The 15886-nt window shown below is 56.9% G+C and overlaps 1 protein-coding gene across 2 annotated transcripts; it reads left to right on the forward strand.

Moving 5' to 3' along the window:
• Positions 1-1018: 1018 nt before the first annotated feature.
• Positions 1019-15868, forward strand: ANKRD52 (ankyrin repeat domain 52). Of its 2 annotated transcripts, XM_065753933.1 has the most exons (28): positions 1019-1121; positions 2807-2890; positions 4386-4464; positions 4959-5029; positions 5907-6107; positions 6203-6290; positions 6427-6569; positions 6684-6896; positions 7011-7089; positions 7715-7829; positions 7910-7992; positions 8076-8193; positions 8941-9009; positions 9422-9562; positions 9712-9789; positions 10103-10214; positions 10571-10642; positions 11013-11214; positions 11581-11668; positions 11775-11892; positions 12133-12352; positions 12431-12518; positions 13049-13132; positions 13509-13654; positions 13997-14079; positions 14296-14378; positions 14658-14749; positions 15435-15868. In XM_065753933.1, the coding sequence occupies exons 1-28, from the start codon at positions 1095-1097 to the stop codon at positions 15677-15679; spliced, it is 3222 nt and encodes a 1073-aa protein (XP_065610005.1). In that variant the 5' UTR covers positions 1019-1094; the 3' UTR covers positions 15680-15868. The 2 variants fall into 2 exon arrangements, with proteins under 2 accessions (XP_065610005.1, XP_065610004.1); XM_065753932.1 differs by having other exon boundaries at positions 12133-12518.
• Positions 15869-15886: the final 18 nt, after the last annotated feature.

Below are 15886 nucleotides of genomic sequence, written 5' to 3' on the forward strand. Positions count from 1 at the left end.
GCGAGGCACGCCGGGGGCAGAAGGCCGCGCCGCGCAAGGGATGCTGGAAGTTGTAGTCCCGTTCCCTTCCCTGCGTCCCATCGCCCCGGGCTGGGTTCTCCGAGGTCCGTGCGGTACTCGCGCGCTCGCGCCCTTCCCCGCAGCATCACCGCTGCCGCTCTGGACTCGTTTTTCCCAGTGAAACCGACAGCAGCCGCCGTGCGGCCCAGCACTCCGCTTCTCCGTTTCTGTCCCGGGACACCGCTCGCGGCTTAGGGGAAAAAAGTGACCCCGCGCAGCGCCGTTATGTGCAGAGCTGCGGCCTCGTGCTGTGCCCGCCCGGTTCTGCTGGGGTTTGCTGTATGCCATGCGGCTGTAGCGGGGTAGATGGGAGCTGCCCCACTAGGCTCAGGGCACCGCTGCTATGCGGCGTGCCCGTGTGAAGGCGTCGCTCGTTGCTTTGCTCAGCCCCCCGTTACCGATGGCAGAGGCTGTGCGGTGATGGACCGCTGCTCCCGGGCGGTTCTACCCCAGGAGTTGGGACTGGGGGCGGCACCGCTCCCCCAGCGCCTCCCGTGGGTCTTCGTCTCACTGCCACTTGCTGTCCTCGCCTGGTCCTCCTCACCCGGCCCGACCCGAGGGAGCAGCGTGGGCTTCATGCGAGCAGCCACTGCCCCGTGCAGGAGCCACCGTGGTGGGGAAGCCAACTGGAGGCCGACGGTCCCAGCGGGGCCACCCGGCCCAGAAAGGGGAACCGAGGGAAGCGTCCCGGGTTGTGTCTGTGCCCGGTGGTGGCAGGTCCCAGCCCGCACGTGCTGGGCACCGAGGCTGAGCCTCCCCGTGCCCGCTAACGCCTCCTCGATGCACTGGAGCCGACGTCTGCCTGCCGCATCCCGATGGGGCGACGACCCCCCCGGGCCCGGCCTAGCCGCGGTGCCCTGTCTCGCAGTCGGTGCTGGCGGTGCTGGCGGCCGGCGGAGGCGCTGCGGGCCGGCGGTGGCGGCCGCTCCCCGTCGGTGGGCGGGCCCAGGCGCTCTCCGCCCCGCAGCCGCCCGAGCGGAGCCGCCGCGGCCGGAGCCCGATGCCGGGAGCTGGGCGCTGAGGGCGGCCCCGAGATGGGGATTCTCAGCATCACGGACCAGGTACGGCCGCCGCGCCCGCGCCGCCGACCCCGCGCCACGCCCGGCGGCGCCGCTACGCGAGTCCGGGGATGCGCGGCCTACCGCGCTTCGCACCGGGCCGGGCCGCGCCGCCGCCGCAGGCCGCGGGGCCTCCCGTCGGACCCCATCTGCTGCTGGGCCCGGCCCGGCTCCCCTCGCTGCCGCAGCGCCGGGATCCGCGCACAGCGCCCGGCCCGGAGCCGCGGGGAGGACGGGTCCGCCGGGCCCTGCGGCGCAGCGCGGCCCGGAGCGGGGAGGGATCGGCTCCGGGCACTGCCGAGATGGGGAGGCCGCGCTGGGAGCATTGCGGCCCCGCGGGGCTCCCCGGGTCTGGGGACGGCCCCGGTTCCCGCGGCACGTGGCCCTCTCCCGCCGCCGCGCTTCCCCGCGCCGGCCCGGGGGCCGCTCGTACCCGCCCCGCCGAGAGGGCCCGAGCCTCGGTTGTCCCCGCAGGATCTGCCCCGGCCCGGTGGGTCCGACCCTCTCGGTGGCGGGAGGAGAAGGGAGGGCGGGGGACGGGCGTCCATCTGCGGTCGAAACAGAACTTTTTATTTTTCCGGTCAGCGGAACGTTTCTTTTTCCCCGTGGATGGCGGTGGGTGTGTCGGCCCCAGCGCCTCAGTATACCCGAGAGCTGCTCGGGGGCAGCGGTACCGTTTTGCCGATCTTTCCCCTTTTATTTTATTTTATCTATTTATTTTAACGTCGAACGAGGGATGCTGAGTGTGCTGCATTCCTGCGAAGTGAGTCACGCCTTCCCCCTGACCCGGGATGCGTTACCCCCTCCCCCCGCCCCCCCAAATGTTTGACGGCTTTCAGGTGGATGCTACGAGTGGGACTGAAAAGGGGTGCGGGGCCCGGGTTGGCTGCAGCGAGCTGACAGCGGTGGGCACAGAACACCGAGTGGAGCAGGAACTCCTGTGGCCGCTGCCTCAGCGAACACATGGCATTAGGATGTGACTGTTAGGGATGGAGGAGCAGTGATAAGTCTGTGATCTCCTGCAGCAGAGCATGGCACAAACAAGCGTGCTCTCAGAGTTCAGGTTCCACATCTGAGCAGTTAAGACTATGCCGTTCATGGGCATATGTATTTATTCTTATTCAAGGACTCATAAAAATATTCTCGTGTCCCTTTGGGCACGCTCAGTAGTATCTAGGGTGGTCGAATTCCCACCTCCTCCTTTCCTGAGAGCTTTTTCCTTTCCCAAGAAATTCCCATTGCTTTCTAGGCCATAGCGAGCAGCTTTTAGAACAGTGTATGTGGAACCCAAGGAAGACGTCCTTGCACCTGGTGGGTGCAGAAGATAGAAGTATTTTATTATGACTCTTGTGCTTCTTGTGAGGCAAAATTGTTGAGGCAAAAGATAAAAGTATTCTGTTGCGTCCTCAGTGCAAAATTATTGAAGGAAATGAGACTGTTCACCCACTAAAGCTGAAATTGGAAGCTGTAGAACTACCACTTACGGGTTCCTTTTGCTAAAAGTAATATATTGGTTTTTGAACTAAGGTAAGAATATCTGTTGCTAAACAATATCAGTGTCACGAAAACCACCTCCAGTGGCTTTAAGATTGGCTGAGCTGCTCAGAACCCGACCCCGCGCTCTGTTTTTGGTGCTGGATAGGGCTCCATGTCCCACCTTCACCACCCACCCATCCCTCTCTCTTCAGCCTCCTCTGGTCCAAGCCATTTTCAACCGCGATGTAGAGGAAGTGCGGTCGCTGCTGAATCAGAAGGAGAATATCAACGTACTGGTGAGTGCTGCCCAGCCCTGCAGCTTGGATGTGGCCCTCCTGCACACAGCTCCTGCTGTCCTTCCCAGCAATGCTGCCCTTCAGACAAGGAGGGTGGGGGTGTGGGCTGGTGAGCTGTGGGCTCCAAATGATTTCAGGAGTCTGCCACCATTTGCTGCGATTTATCCCACGGTCTCAATCGTGTAAAATAGGGTGTGTGGAAGGATGGGGCACCCATCCCTCCCCAGAGAGATCTCCCTGAAGCCTTCTGCAGTGCGGAGTGTGGCTGGGAAGCTGTGTGGGAGGGCTCCCTGTGGAGCCTCAGCTCCTCCACGCCAACACTTCACCTTTGGGATGCTGACCGAGAACAGTTTGGTGAGAACGCAACCATAAAGCTGTTCCCAATGGTGGGAGGAGGATTAGATCTGGTCAGCAAAGCAGAGTGAGCCTCGTGGGTGCTGGGAGGTGCTGCTCATCTCTGGGACGCCCCGATGGTTCCCCTCTTGATGCACATACCATTTCCTCCATTTAGACCAGTGCTGGTTTAGAAATCACCATGTTCCCAGCCTATATACTGAGGAGCAAGCCTGGGCATTGCTGTGTTCTGCTTCACTGCCTTCTGCTCAATGGGGCTGTGGTGCTGGTTTGGGGTTGACTCCGTGCTATCCCCGTGACACATGCTTGCCCAGTCTGCTGCTCGTGGCAGTGTTGTAGCACGGTCTGCATCTGGAGGGCTGAGAGCACCACGTGCTGCACCGTGCCGGGCTGGTGCTCAGATCACACCTGAGCTTGTTGCATGCAGCGTGAGGATTTCTCCCTGTGCCTGCCTGGGTCAGGGACTGTGCAGTGCTTCGTCCTCGCTCTGAGTGTTGGGATTGTTTTGCAAGGCTCTCGTGCAGCTGCCGAGGGAATAAAACCACGATTGTTAACGCTTAATTTCCTTCTGGTGCGCAGGTTTAGAGATGTTGTTGCTTGTTCACTGACCTGCCAGCTGGGTTTCGCTTTCACATCCTCCTGCCTGGCCGTGCCAGCTCAGTGTGCTGCAAAAAATGAGACTGCTACCATTTCCCAAAGAGTCTTTAACTCTCTGAAAAGAATTAGTTTTCTCCCCCAGCACAAAATGTGGGACTGGAAGCGAGTTGAGCTCTTCCAGCTTTCTCCTTGCTCGCTTCCCAGCTTTGGTACGTGGCACTTCTCTGAGGATTGCCTGAGCAGAGTGCCTGGAGGCAGAGGTTCCGCAGGGCCCAGCCCTGAGCAAACAGAAGTGAAAGGTGTTTTTTCTTCAGCTAATCCAACCGAGGCTCAGAGAGGGGCTTTACGCTTTGCTGGCCTCCAGCAGCGGGCTGCAGGAGCTGTCTGCGGTTCCCATGGTGGGAGGCTGCTGGTTTGGAGCAGCTTTACCCGTTGTATGCCCCGAGCTGGCTGTGTGTGTTGTGCTGGGACAGGAGGGGCTGTGCTGGGTGGTCCTCTGCCCTCAGAGCTGATGGCAGTTCTCGTTCCTTCCCTCCCTGCTCAGGACCAAGAAAGACGAACACCTCTGCATGCTGCTGCCTACATAGGAGATGTTGCAATCCTCGAGCTCCTCATACTGTCAGGTAAGGGCCAGGGCTCAGGCGCTTGGCTCAGTGCTGGGGCTTTAGGGCATCATCCTGATCCCCTCTGCGTTCAGGTTTGCAGAGCAGTAGGGGTTGGTCGCCCTCCAAACAGCCCTCTGCTCGTAATTAAGCCAATGGGGTTGCAGCCAGGGAAAGATTAGGAAATGTTGCTGTAATCCTAAGAGGTTTGTTCAGACGGAGAAGAATTGTGGAGCTGAACTAACAGAGGTGGGCACCCAGCCAGGAGGGAGCTGCACGCTGGGGCTCTGCCGTGGCTTTTTGGCTCAGTGGAGAGCTGGCACACTGGGAGATGCAGTCACTTTGCTCTGCCTTGCTGCATCCTTTGCAGTGAACTGACACAGCCTTCAAGGGATGTAGCTTCCTCCTGGAATGTCCTCACAGTCCCTTTTTGCAGCTGGAACCCCGTGTGACAGCATGCATGGCAGCAGTTGGTCACCTCTGTACCCTGACCATCTCCTCTCATCCTTCCTCAGGTGCTAATGTTAATGCAAAGGACACTGTTTGGCTCACTCCGTTACACCGCGCTGCGGCTTCTCGCAACGAGGTAGGTGCTGGAGAAATGCTTCTCCTTCTCTTTCTGTCTTGCCTGGCTTTGGCTCAGATGGGTGTCCTTGTTCTTGTTGGAGTGGAGAGAGGATGACCTCGTAATCCAGCTGCTTAAAATGAGAACTGGGGGGAAGATCCTCTCTGTTCCCTCCATCCTTCAGGAGTCAGCACGTGGCTTTTCCCCACGCTGCCCTCCTGCCCTTTTCCCCTTCTCGAGGGCTTTGGGTAATACAGCTTTATGTTTCTTTGACGGATAATGGGGCTCACTTTCTCTTTTTGGAGCCGATTCCAAGAGATCTTGTTGGAAACATTTCCTGATGTTTGGCTTTTGTGGGCTTAACTTCATCCCACTTAACTTTGTCCTGTTTTGAGTTACTTGAGTGCAAGAAACGGTGCGGTTGTGTTGGTTGAAGCCAGGGATCAGCAGCTCTGAATCTGACACGCAGGGCATGTTACCACACATCGACTGGATTCATGGATTGTCTAATTGGCAGCAGGCATGAGGTGTTAGTGTTAGTGTAAAGCTCTGCTGAAGGCGTTTGCTGTGGGCTGGGAGCATGTGGGGGCAGTCACTGCATGTCCAGAACACAGGAGGTGCTGCGATTGCAGGGCTGCAACACATGGCCTCTCCCAGCAGAAGGGGGAAATCATTATAGAGTGGAGGTCCATGGGTTACGTGTGTCCTCTGTCTGGGTGCTCTGCACCTCTTTAGTCACTCATGAGCCCTCACCGACAGTTAAATCCTGTGGCTCAGATGTTTCTCCCATCCCAGTACCCTCATGGAGCCGCATTTCATAGCTGTGCTCGGGTGGGCTGGGCCTTCTGTGGGCTCCAGCAGGCTGAGTTAGAGCTCTCCTTTCCTCTGCTCCTGCCAGAAAGCACTTCACCTCCTCCTGAAGCACTCGGCCGATGTCAATGCCCGCGACAAATACTGGCAAACGCCTCTGCACGTCGCTGCTGCCAACCGGGCCACCAAGTGTGTGGAGGCCATCATCCCCCTGCTGAGCACTGTCAATGTTGCGGACCGCACGGGCCGCACGGCGCTGCACCACGCCGTGCACAGTGGCCACCTCGAGGTGGGTGATGGGTGCAGGTGCCTTGCTGCCTCCTCTCCTGTGTCTGGGAGCGTGGAATGGCAACTTTGGATCTCACTCCGCTTTTCCCCATCCAGATGGTGAACCTGCTGTTAAACAAAGGGGCCAGCCTGAGTACTTGTGACAAGAAGGATCGCCAGCCCATCCACTGGGCAGCTTTCCTGGGTACGTTCCCCAGAGAGTATCACTCATTTCTTCTCCTTTGTTCCCTGTGGATTCACCTTGCGGTGCTCCCTGCAGCCACAGTGCCCATGTGCCCGTGTTCCCACTCCTCTGGCTCTCATCCCTGTCCCTCCTCCAGGGCATTTGGAAGTTCTGAAGCTGCTGGTGGCCAGGGGTGCCGATGTGATGTGCAAGGACAAGAAGGGCTACACCCTGCTGCACACAGCAGCAGCCAGTGGGCAGATCGAAGTTGTGCGTCACCTGCTGCGGCTGGGAGTGGAGGTGAGCCTGCAGTTGGGGGTGTGGGAGCAGGAGAGGGTGAGAACATGGGCTGCTTCCTAGCTGCTCTTTTTTCCTACTGAATCCCCAAATCCTCTGGGTTTGCTGCTCCCACAGATTGATGAACCAAATTCCTTCGGTAACACTGCACTTCACATTGCCTGTTACATGGGCCAAGATGCCGTGGCCAATGAACTGGTCAATTACGGCGCCAATGTCAATCAGCCTAACGAGAAGGGCTTCACCCCTCTGCACTTTGCTGCCGTCTCCACCAATGGAGCCCTGTGCCTAGAGCTCCTCGTCAACAATGGGGCCGATGTCAACTTTCAGGTCTGGTGCTGAGGGGGCTGAGCCCTGGGTTGGGGACATGGGGATCCACTGCCCCCAGGGGGATCTCAGTGTGGTGGCAGGATCTTGATGTGACCTCACTTTGTCTCTCCACAGAGTAAGGAAGGGAAGAGCCCCTTGCACATGGCTGCCATCCACGGGCGGTTCACACGTTCACAGATCCTCATTCAGAATGGTGAGTGGCTGCTGCTTTCTGGGTTACCCCATCCTTCTGCTGTGCTGCTCAGCACCTCCTCCAGGGCCTCTCTGTGTGTTTGCTCCAAGGATCTGAGTTATCATTCTCTAGTTATCACTCAGATCCACTGCTATGCTTGTGCGGCTGCTGCCCTGTGCTGATGGGGACAGTGGAGCACACATGTGCTCATAAGGGCAGTGAGTGCAGACCAGGGCACTGAAATTCCAGCCAGGTCTGAGTGGCTGGAGCCAAAGAACGTGCCTGCTGCTACGACCAGCCTGAAAGACAGTATTTCTGTGGGAGGGCAGCAGGCTTAGCAGGACCCTAGGGGTTCAGCCACAGACTTGGGGGCTGAACGCATCCTCTCCTGGGGGGTAGGGGGAGATCTAATGCCCCTGGCTGGCAGGGGGGGCTCCCAGCACAGACAGCAGCTTGCAGTTTTTCTGCACAATACAGAAGGGATTCAAGTCATCAGCCATGTCCCTGAAATGGGACACAGACGTTGGAACAGCCTGGGCCTCTTGTTTGTCACTCCCAGCACAAACTGAGCCTGTTTCATAGCGAGGTTGCTGCCTGTGATTAGAACGCAGAGATCCACTAGTAACGCTTGGCTTTCCCTTTCCAGGCAGTGAGATTGACTGTGCTGACAAATACGGCAATACCCCCCTCCATGTTGCTGCTAGATATGGCCATGAGCTGCTAATTAGTACTTTGATGACGAATGGTGCTGACACTGCAAGGTAAGAACTCTTCCCTCCCTCTGCTTCCTTGGGCTGGAGGATGCTTGGACAGCCCACTCTGACTCCCTCCCTTCTGGCAGGCGTGGGATCCACGACATGTTCCCTCTGCACTTAGCTGTTCTCTTTGGATTTTCAGACTGTTGTCGTAAGCTACTTTCCTCAGGTGAGTTTCTTGGTCGTCCCCTGCCTGTGGGGGCACCAGGGTGAGACCCGTAGTGCCCTGACTCCTCGCCCTCTGCCCTGCAGGTCAGTTGTACAGTATCGTCTCCTCGCTGAGCAACGAGCACGTGCTGTCTGCAGGCTTCGATATCAACACACCTGACAACCTTGGGAGGACTTGCCTCCACGCTGCTGCTTCTGGAGGGTGAGCCAAGTACCACCTGCCCCTGGGTGCTGTGCCCAGCTCAGGCAGGCAGGGGAGAGATGTGTTCAGAGCCAGGAATGGAGAGGGACACCTTTGGGCCCTGTTGTGCTCTTGACTGATTCATCCCAGCCTCTCCCTCTTGGGTCTGTTTACCTTTATTTAACACAGGGCTGTAGTGCTCCCTTGGCTGAGGTTGGTGAAGGGCTCACAAACGGATGCCTGAAGAGCAGCAGGGATTAGCTGGCCGTGTAAATGCCTCATATTGTTTGATTTCATGTGGCACCCTGGCAGTGAATGCTGCAGCAGCTATAAAGCAGAGGGGCAGAGTCCTCCCCAGCACCTCACTTCTGTTGCAACCATGTCATGCTGGAGAGCTGGTGTCAGACCAGGACTGAGGGGTGGGAACAGAGCACTGATGCAGAAGGCAAAAATCCTAGGTCTTTTTTTGTAGCATAAAATCAGTTAGCTAATGTCTCTCTGTAGTTGCCTGTTGTTGGAGATCTCCGTGCATTTCAGGACAGCACTGGTGAGGCAGGAGTCATGGGAGGGTGATTTCAGCAGGGAGCAGGGAAGAGCTTTGTACGAGCAGCATCCAGCCACAGCCAGAGATGACAGGCTGCATTGACTCCACACAGCCAGGCTGTGTGGGTGAGAAGTGTAGCTGTCTTGTCTGCAACTAGGAGGAGTTAGCATTCCTGCCGTGCTCCCTTCTCATCTGTGTCTAACTCGTCTCCATAACTCCTGTAGGAACGTTGAATGTCTTAATTTGCTGTTGAGCAGCGGAGCTGACTTGAGGAGGAGAGATAAATTTGGAAGGTAAGCATGCTGTGGGCATTGCAAAGGTGATTCCTGTGCAGCAGCTGGGTTTGGGCTGGGACTTTCCCAGGTCTGCACGTGGTGTTTTAAAGTCTCACAGCAGTGGTGTAGGGCTGAGCTGGGAGTTAGGAAGTGGTGCCAGCTGAGTCTGGTCAGGCTGATCACTCGGGCTTGGTGTCAGGAGGCAGAACACTGTCTCCAGGGAGGTTTTTAGATCTAGTTGCCTGCATGTGCTGCTTTCTTAACCCCAAATCTCCCTGAGGAGTCTGGCTCTTTAAATGGAGCAGCTGACCCAGCACTGAGGTGCAGCTCAGCAGCTGGGGGTGGGCAGCTCCCTGGGTCCTGCCCATGCCCCACAGGTTTCTCTGTGACAATCAGTGCTCCTCAGCCCTTTCTCCTTTCCCCTCCCCAGGACTCCACTGCACTACGCAGCTGCCAATGGCAGCTATCAGTGTACGGTGACGCTGGTCACTGCAGGAGCCAGTATTAACGAGGCTGACTGTAAAGGCTGTACCCCCTTACACTATGCTGCTGCTTCGGACACGTACAGGAGGTGAGTGTGTCATCGTGCATTCCCTGTGGCTGTGCCCTGAGTGGGGGGATGCTCTGCTGTGCCCTGGCTGCTTTCCCAAGTGGTGCCTTGTGACGAGGGGGTGCATCATGGAGGTAGGAGTTGACTGATGGGGGCTTCTGACCTTTCAGAGCAGAGACTCATTCAGGAAACAGCCATGACACTGATGAGGAGCCACTGAAGGAGTCCAGGCTGAAGGAGGCATTCTTGTGAGTCGATGGAGCCCCGTGTGGCCGTTGGTTGTTGTTCACCCCTTCTCTGCATGCGGTCACTAGAAATACCTCAATTCTGCTTACGCTGAGCTGAGCAGCGATGAGGAAACACCTGCTGGTTTGGTTCTTGAGCAACCCTGGCCATCACCCTGGCCCCAGTCCACGCAGGTCCCCGGAGTATATGCACACACTCCTTGTCCAGCAGGGATTCATACAGCATCTGCTCTTAGATCAAGCAGGGGGTTCCTTCCTGGGCATGCTTCTATACCCTCACTGTTTTCTTGATCTCTATTTCCCTCTCTTGTTGCAGTTGTTTAGAGTTCTTACTGGATAATGGTGCTGACCCATCCCTCCGGGACAAGCAGGGATATACTGCTGTCCACTATGCAGCTGCATATGGCAACAGGCAGAACCTTGAACTGGTGAGTAAAGCAAAGCCCTGTGTGCTGCAGGAGATGGGGGAGCCCCCCACGAAGACCCCTCAAGCCTTGCAGTGTCCAGTCGTATGCATTGTAGGCAGTGCAGTGTCAGCATTTGTGCAGAAGGAAGAGAGATGGGTTTAATTAAAATCCATGGGGATTCTTGGGGAGCCATTGTACTGGAGACACCACAGAGGAAGAACCTGGGTCTGGCTGTCCTGAAATTCAGATCATTCTGGAGCAGATGAGCTGGTTTTATTGTTGCTTTGCAGCCTGCTGGTGAACAAGGAGTGGGTTGAAGCCTCCGTGATGGAGTGTTTTCAGGGATCACTTACGGTTTTGTATTTTTGCTGTCGCAGCTCCTGGAAATGTCTTTTAACTGCCTGGAGGATGTGGAAAGCACCATTCCAGTCAGCCCTTTGCACTTAGCTGTAAGTACGGCTGGCCCAGCCCCAGGGTGGCAGAGGGCACTTGGCTTTGTGCTGGGGTTCGCTATGCCCTGGAAAGCTGCTGCTCCCCAGCAGCGCGGGCTTGGCCCTGGCATCAGCCAGAGCTGCATGGGGCAAAGGAGGAAGGGAGGCAGCAGCCTGGGGCCCAGCTTTTCCCTCTGGCCATGGCTAGCAGTCCCTTTGATTTGTATTTGGTGCTCCTTACTTTTTCTAGTTCATGACCACCTCCCTTGTTTGCTTGTGGGCAGGGGTGTGGTGGGAGTGCAGAGGGCAGCGGAACCATCCCAGGGATTGGGGCTCCTGGCTGCCGCCTCTCTGGATGCTGCTTTGACATCACCTGCTTTGCCCTCAGGCCTATAATGGTCACTGTGAAGCCCTGAAGACACTTGCTGAAACCCTCGTGAACCTGGATGTGCGGGACCACAAGGGGCGGACGGCCCTGTACCTCGCCACAGAGAGAGGCTCCACCGAGTGCGTGGAGGTGCTCACCAGCCACGGCGCATCTGCCCTGGTGAAGGAGAGGAAGAGGAAGTGGACTCCTCTCCACGCTGCAGGTGATGAAGCTGGGGGCTGTTGGGGAGCCAGGGATGCTCGTTTACCCATATCACAGCTATTGTTCAGGGAAGGGGAAAAGGCTGTGGCCAGGAGAGGGCCAGTGCTGAGCTGTGCCAGCAGAAGCCAAGGGCTCAGCTGCCCAGCAGCAGCTGGGAGAGGACACCAGTGGCTTCTGCATACACGTGTTTCCAGCTCAGCTTGTGCATGTGCTAATCAGCCCTGTAGCGTAGCAACCGCATAAAGAGTTTGCTCAGCCACGTGTGTCTGGCTGCTGAGCACGAGCCTCCTTCTTCGGTGTGTGGCAGTGGCTGGAAGGAGGGACCCATCAGTGTGGGTTTATGACTCCTTTCCTCTGCTATTTCCAGCTGCCAACGGGAATACTGATTCCCTGCACCTCCTGATAGACAGCGGGGAGCGGGCAGACATCACCGATGTCATGGACATCCACGGCCAGTAAGTTTGTCTGCATGTTTCTCTGGGGCTGTGTCACAGGGTGGTGGGACAGGCGTGAGGGCAGCGCTTTAGCCCAGCAGAATGTCAAGCCTTCTCCTCCCCACAGAACCCCACTGATGCTGGCGATCATGAACGGCCACGTTGACTGTGTCCACCTTCTCCTGGAGAAAGGATCCACAGCTGACGCGGCGGACAAGAGAGGAAGGACCGCGCTGCATCGGGGGGTGAGTGCATCTCTGGGGGTGCCTGGAGCCCTGCAGCTTGTGCTCTGATGCCTCCTGCATGAGGGCAGCTTGGAGGACAAGCGGGTGGTTCCTATTGCCACAGGAGTGCTCAGTGAAAGAACCCAGTTCTCCTTCCTGAAATGCAGCATTTGAGAAGGAAGGTGTGGAAGAAGGGGATAGCTCTGTTGTTAAATGATGGGGGGAGGAGGTCTGACCTCCTGGTCCTCTCTTCTGGCACAGGCTGTGACGGGGTGTGAGGACTGCCTGGCTGCCCTGCTGGACCACGATGCCTTCGTTCTGTGTCGGGATTTCAAAGGCCGGACCCCAATCCACTTCGCCTCAGCGTGTGGGCACTTAGAAATCCTGAGGACCTTGCTGCAGGCAGCCCTCTCTACTGACCCTCTGGACTCTGTGGTGGACTACAGTGGTTACTCACCAATGCACTGGGCTTCATACAGCGGTAAGGACCAGGGCTGGGCCCCATCCCACCTCTGCTCTGGCTGGGTACTGATGGCTTTATGTCTCTCTCTTCTCACAGGGCATGAAGATTGTCTTGAATTGTTACTTGAACACAATCCATTTGCATACTTAGAAGGAAACCCCTTTACTCCATTGCACTGTGCAGTGTAAGTGGCATCAGGGTCTGCCCTGGGTTCTTCTCACCGGATGACATGGGAGAGGAGTGCAGGGCCTGAGCAGGCTGGAGCCTGCAGATGGAGCTCCAAACGCTCTCCTGCTTGCCAAGGGCTCCTCTCTGGGTGGCAGCAGCAGTTCAGGATTATACAGCCCTCTTGTCCCAGCTCCTCTGTGGCAGGAAGGTGGCTGCCAGACCGTGAAAGGGCCTCTAGGAGCTGCAGTGCCTGTCTTGTTGGGTGTGTGTGGCATGGCCAGGGCTGGCATGCATGTGATCTACATGCCAGCTTGGTGCAGCTGCCGAGGCGTAGGCTGACAGCAGAGGGGTGAGCAAGGCAGTTCTGTGACACAGTGTTGTGATTCCTCAGCTGTCGTCAAGAAGGATAAAGGCTGTTTTACCCTAAGCAACCCCAAGCTAGCTGTTCTTGACACTTGAGCTCCAGGATCCTGCTCCTCATTCCAATTGCAGGCATGCTAATGGTGCTGAATCTTGTTCTAACTTTCCTTCTCATCCCCACTGCAGAATTAACAACCAAGACAGCACTGCTGAAATGCTGGTGGAAGCATTAGGTGCCAAGATTGTTAATAGCAGAGATGCCAAAGGAAGGTGAGCACAGGCTCGTTGCTCTCTGCGGTGCTGTTGAATAGTGGCTGCGACTCTTTCAGCTCTTCCTTTTTGCTATGGCCATGGGATTCCCACCAGGAGTGTAACACCAGTGCTACCTGACATGTCTTGGGTCTGCGTAGGGGAGGCTCATTGGCTGGGGGAGGGAATGGCTGCGTCCAGTGGAGAAAAGCAATTCCGCTGTTTGTGCTTTTCCCCTGGCATGAAATCATAGAATCATAGAATGGTTTGAGTTGGGAGGGACCTTTAAGATCATCAAGTTCCAACTCAGACGTCCCCAGGCATGTCTTCAGGCCTAGGCAGTCTTGCAGGGGTGTGTTCTGTGCCCTTCTCTTTACCTGAGCTCTCCTCTTCCCAGGACACCCCTTCACGCTGCTGCCTTTGCAGACAACATCCATGGTTTACAGCTGCTTCTGCGCCACCAAGCTGAGGTGGACACAACTGACAAGCTGGGGAGGACTCCCCTCATGATGGCCTCTGAGAACGGGCACACTGCAGCAGTTGGTACGTGCTCAGCAGTCAATTCCTTCCTCAGACACTGGCAATCAGCAGAGGGCTGCCACCACACAGCGCTGCCATCCACATTGTGCAGCAGTAACTGGGACCTCTCTGGGGAGAGTGGAAGGGTTTGCTGCTTGGGGACTGCAGTGCTTTCAGTTGTTCCTGGGGCTGTCAGACACACCGATGTAGCTGCTTTCCCCAATGTGGATTGAGAGACTTCTCTGTTCCCTCTGGGGTCCTTTGGAGCCGGGCTGTGCTGCTCCTGCCCCTCAGTATCTGGCTGCTGCCCCCACTGCCGTGGTCTGAGCTTCACCTTCTCATGGCAGCTGTCCCTTCTCATTTCAGAGTTCCTGCTGTACCAAGCAAAAGCAAATATAACTGTGCTGGATGTCAACAAGAACACAGCTCTTCACCTGGCCTGCAGCAAGGTAAGGAGCCAGAGCCCAGACACACTGCAGGGGAGGGAGTGTAGGAGACAGCAGCTGTCTTTGCAGACCCTCCTGAAGTGGTGGGCTGTTCCAGAGGGACGTGTTTAGGGAATGTCTCTGAATCCCAGGGAATTGCTTGCTGCTCTGGCAGCACCCAGCTCCCATCTGCTGCACTTGCTGCCTGCATGCTTATAAACAGTTCACTCTCCTTTCCAGGGTCATGAAAAGTGTGCCTTGTTGATCCTGGGGGAAACCCAAGACCTTGGCCTTATCAATGCAAGTAACAGTGCTCTGCAGATGTGAGTATTTGGACAGCTGTCACTGGTGGGGGGGGCGGGGGCGCGGAAATAAGGGCTTTGAAGGGGGAGTAGTGAAGCAGTGAGGCCTGGGTGAGAGGGGAAGGAGAAAAGAGGATGGTGGAAGAAGGTGCACTCATTTGGTGAATACAGTGAGCAATCAGGCTCAATACTTGCCCTAATTCCAATGCATACCCCTGTGGGGGGTGGTCCTGCTGCCCCAGGTCCTGGTTGCTGCATCGTTGTCCCAACCTGCCCCTGATCACTCCCTCCCCTCCCCAGGCCGCTCCACATCGCTGCACGGAATGGGCTGGCCACTGTTGTCCAGGCCCTGCTCAGCAGAGGTGCCACCGTGCTGGCTGTGGATGAAGAAGGTGCGTGTTCCTTGCGGGCAGGCGGGCCCTGTGCTGGGCTCAGGGGCTGCGTGGGGAGGCAGTTGGCCAGTGCTGGGAGGATTTCCCATCCCTTCTGTGTTTGAGCTGCATGTGCTCTGCCTGGAAGATGCTGACACCCTGTCACCCGCTGTAAAAGCATTCCCAGGTCCCAGAGGGGTTTCAGATAAGTGTGTCTTAACCTCATGCATCTTCTGGGCTCTCATAACCTCATGTATCTCCTGGGTTCGCTTGCCCAGGTGCAAACTCAGCCCAGCCTGAGCTGTTGATAAGCCCTTGACTTACTTGTGAGCTGGCAGAATCTGGTTGCTGCCACCAGAAGCTGTTTATCCCAGCAGTTTTTTGCACTGCTGGAACACCTTTAAGTTGTGAAAAACATCATTAGGTCTGCCCCACTGCCAGGGCTTCTGAGGCTTTTTTGATTCTCCTCCTGCTGATCCTGGCACGCTTCAAAGCAGTTGCAGAAGTGGCAAGGATCACCAGTGACCAGAAGCAGAGTCCTTTGAGATATGAACAGAAGAAGCCCATGCAGGGAATGAATGCTGCCCCTTGCAGGGCATTGGCTCGCATGGAGTGGGAAAGCAAAAGGCTTTCACTTCCCCTCCATCCCTTCAGCCTGTGCCGGGTGTCCTGAGGAGCACCCCGTTCACCTCCGGCTCTGTCCTAGGTCATACCCCAGCCTTGGCATGCGCTCCCAACAAGGACGTTGCCGACTGCCTGGCACTTATCCTCTCCACCATGAAGCCTTTCCCACCTAAAGACGCCATCAGCTCTTTCAGCTTCAACCTCCTCAAGAACTGCGGCATTGCAGCCAAAACCGCAGCCTGCGGGGCCCTGCCCAACGGCAGCACCTGCCCCTACAGCAAGGACCGGCACAATGCCATCGGCTTAGACGGCTGTTACTCGGAGTAGCTTAAACTATGGGTGACCTAATATCTTATTATATTTATTTAGAAATTCTATAAATATAGGGCACTTTAAAGGAGAACAAGACTGGGCAGGCCTTCTAGCATGGCCGAGTAGACCAGGAGTTCAACGCTTCCTCTTCTTGCTGGAGCACCAGCGTGGTGCTAATTGCTGTAACGAGGGGCTGGCGGGGCTGCCCCAGCACCACGGGGC

Source organism: Cyrtonyx montezumae, unplaced genomic scaffold (assembly GCF_038088225.1).
Source record: "Cyrtonyx montezumae isolate F1298 unplaced genomic scaffold, pur_monq_1.0 scaffold_85, whole genome shotgun sequence".
Classification (NCBI taxonomy): Eukaryota; Metazoa; Chordata; class Aves; order Galliformes; family Odontophoridae; genus Cyrtonyx; species Cyrtonyx montezumae.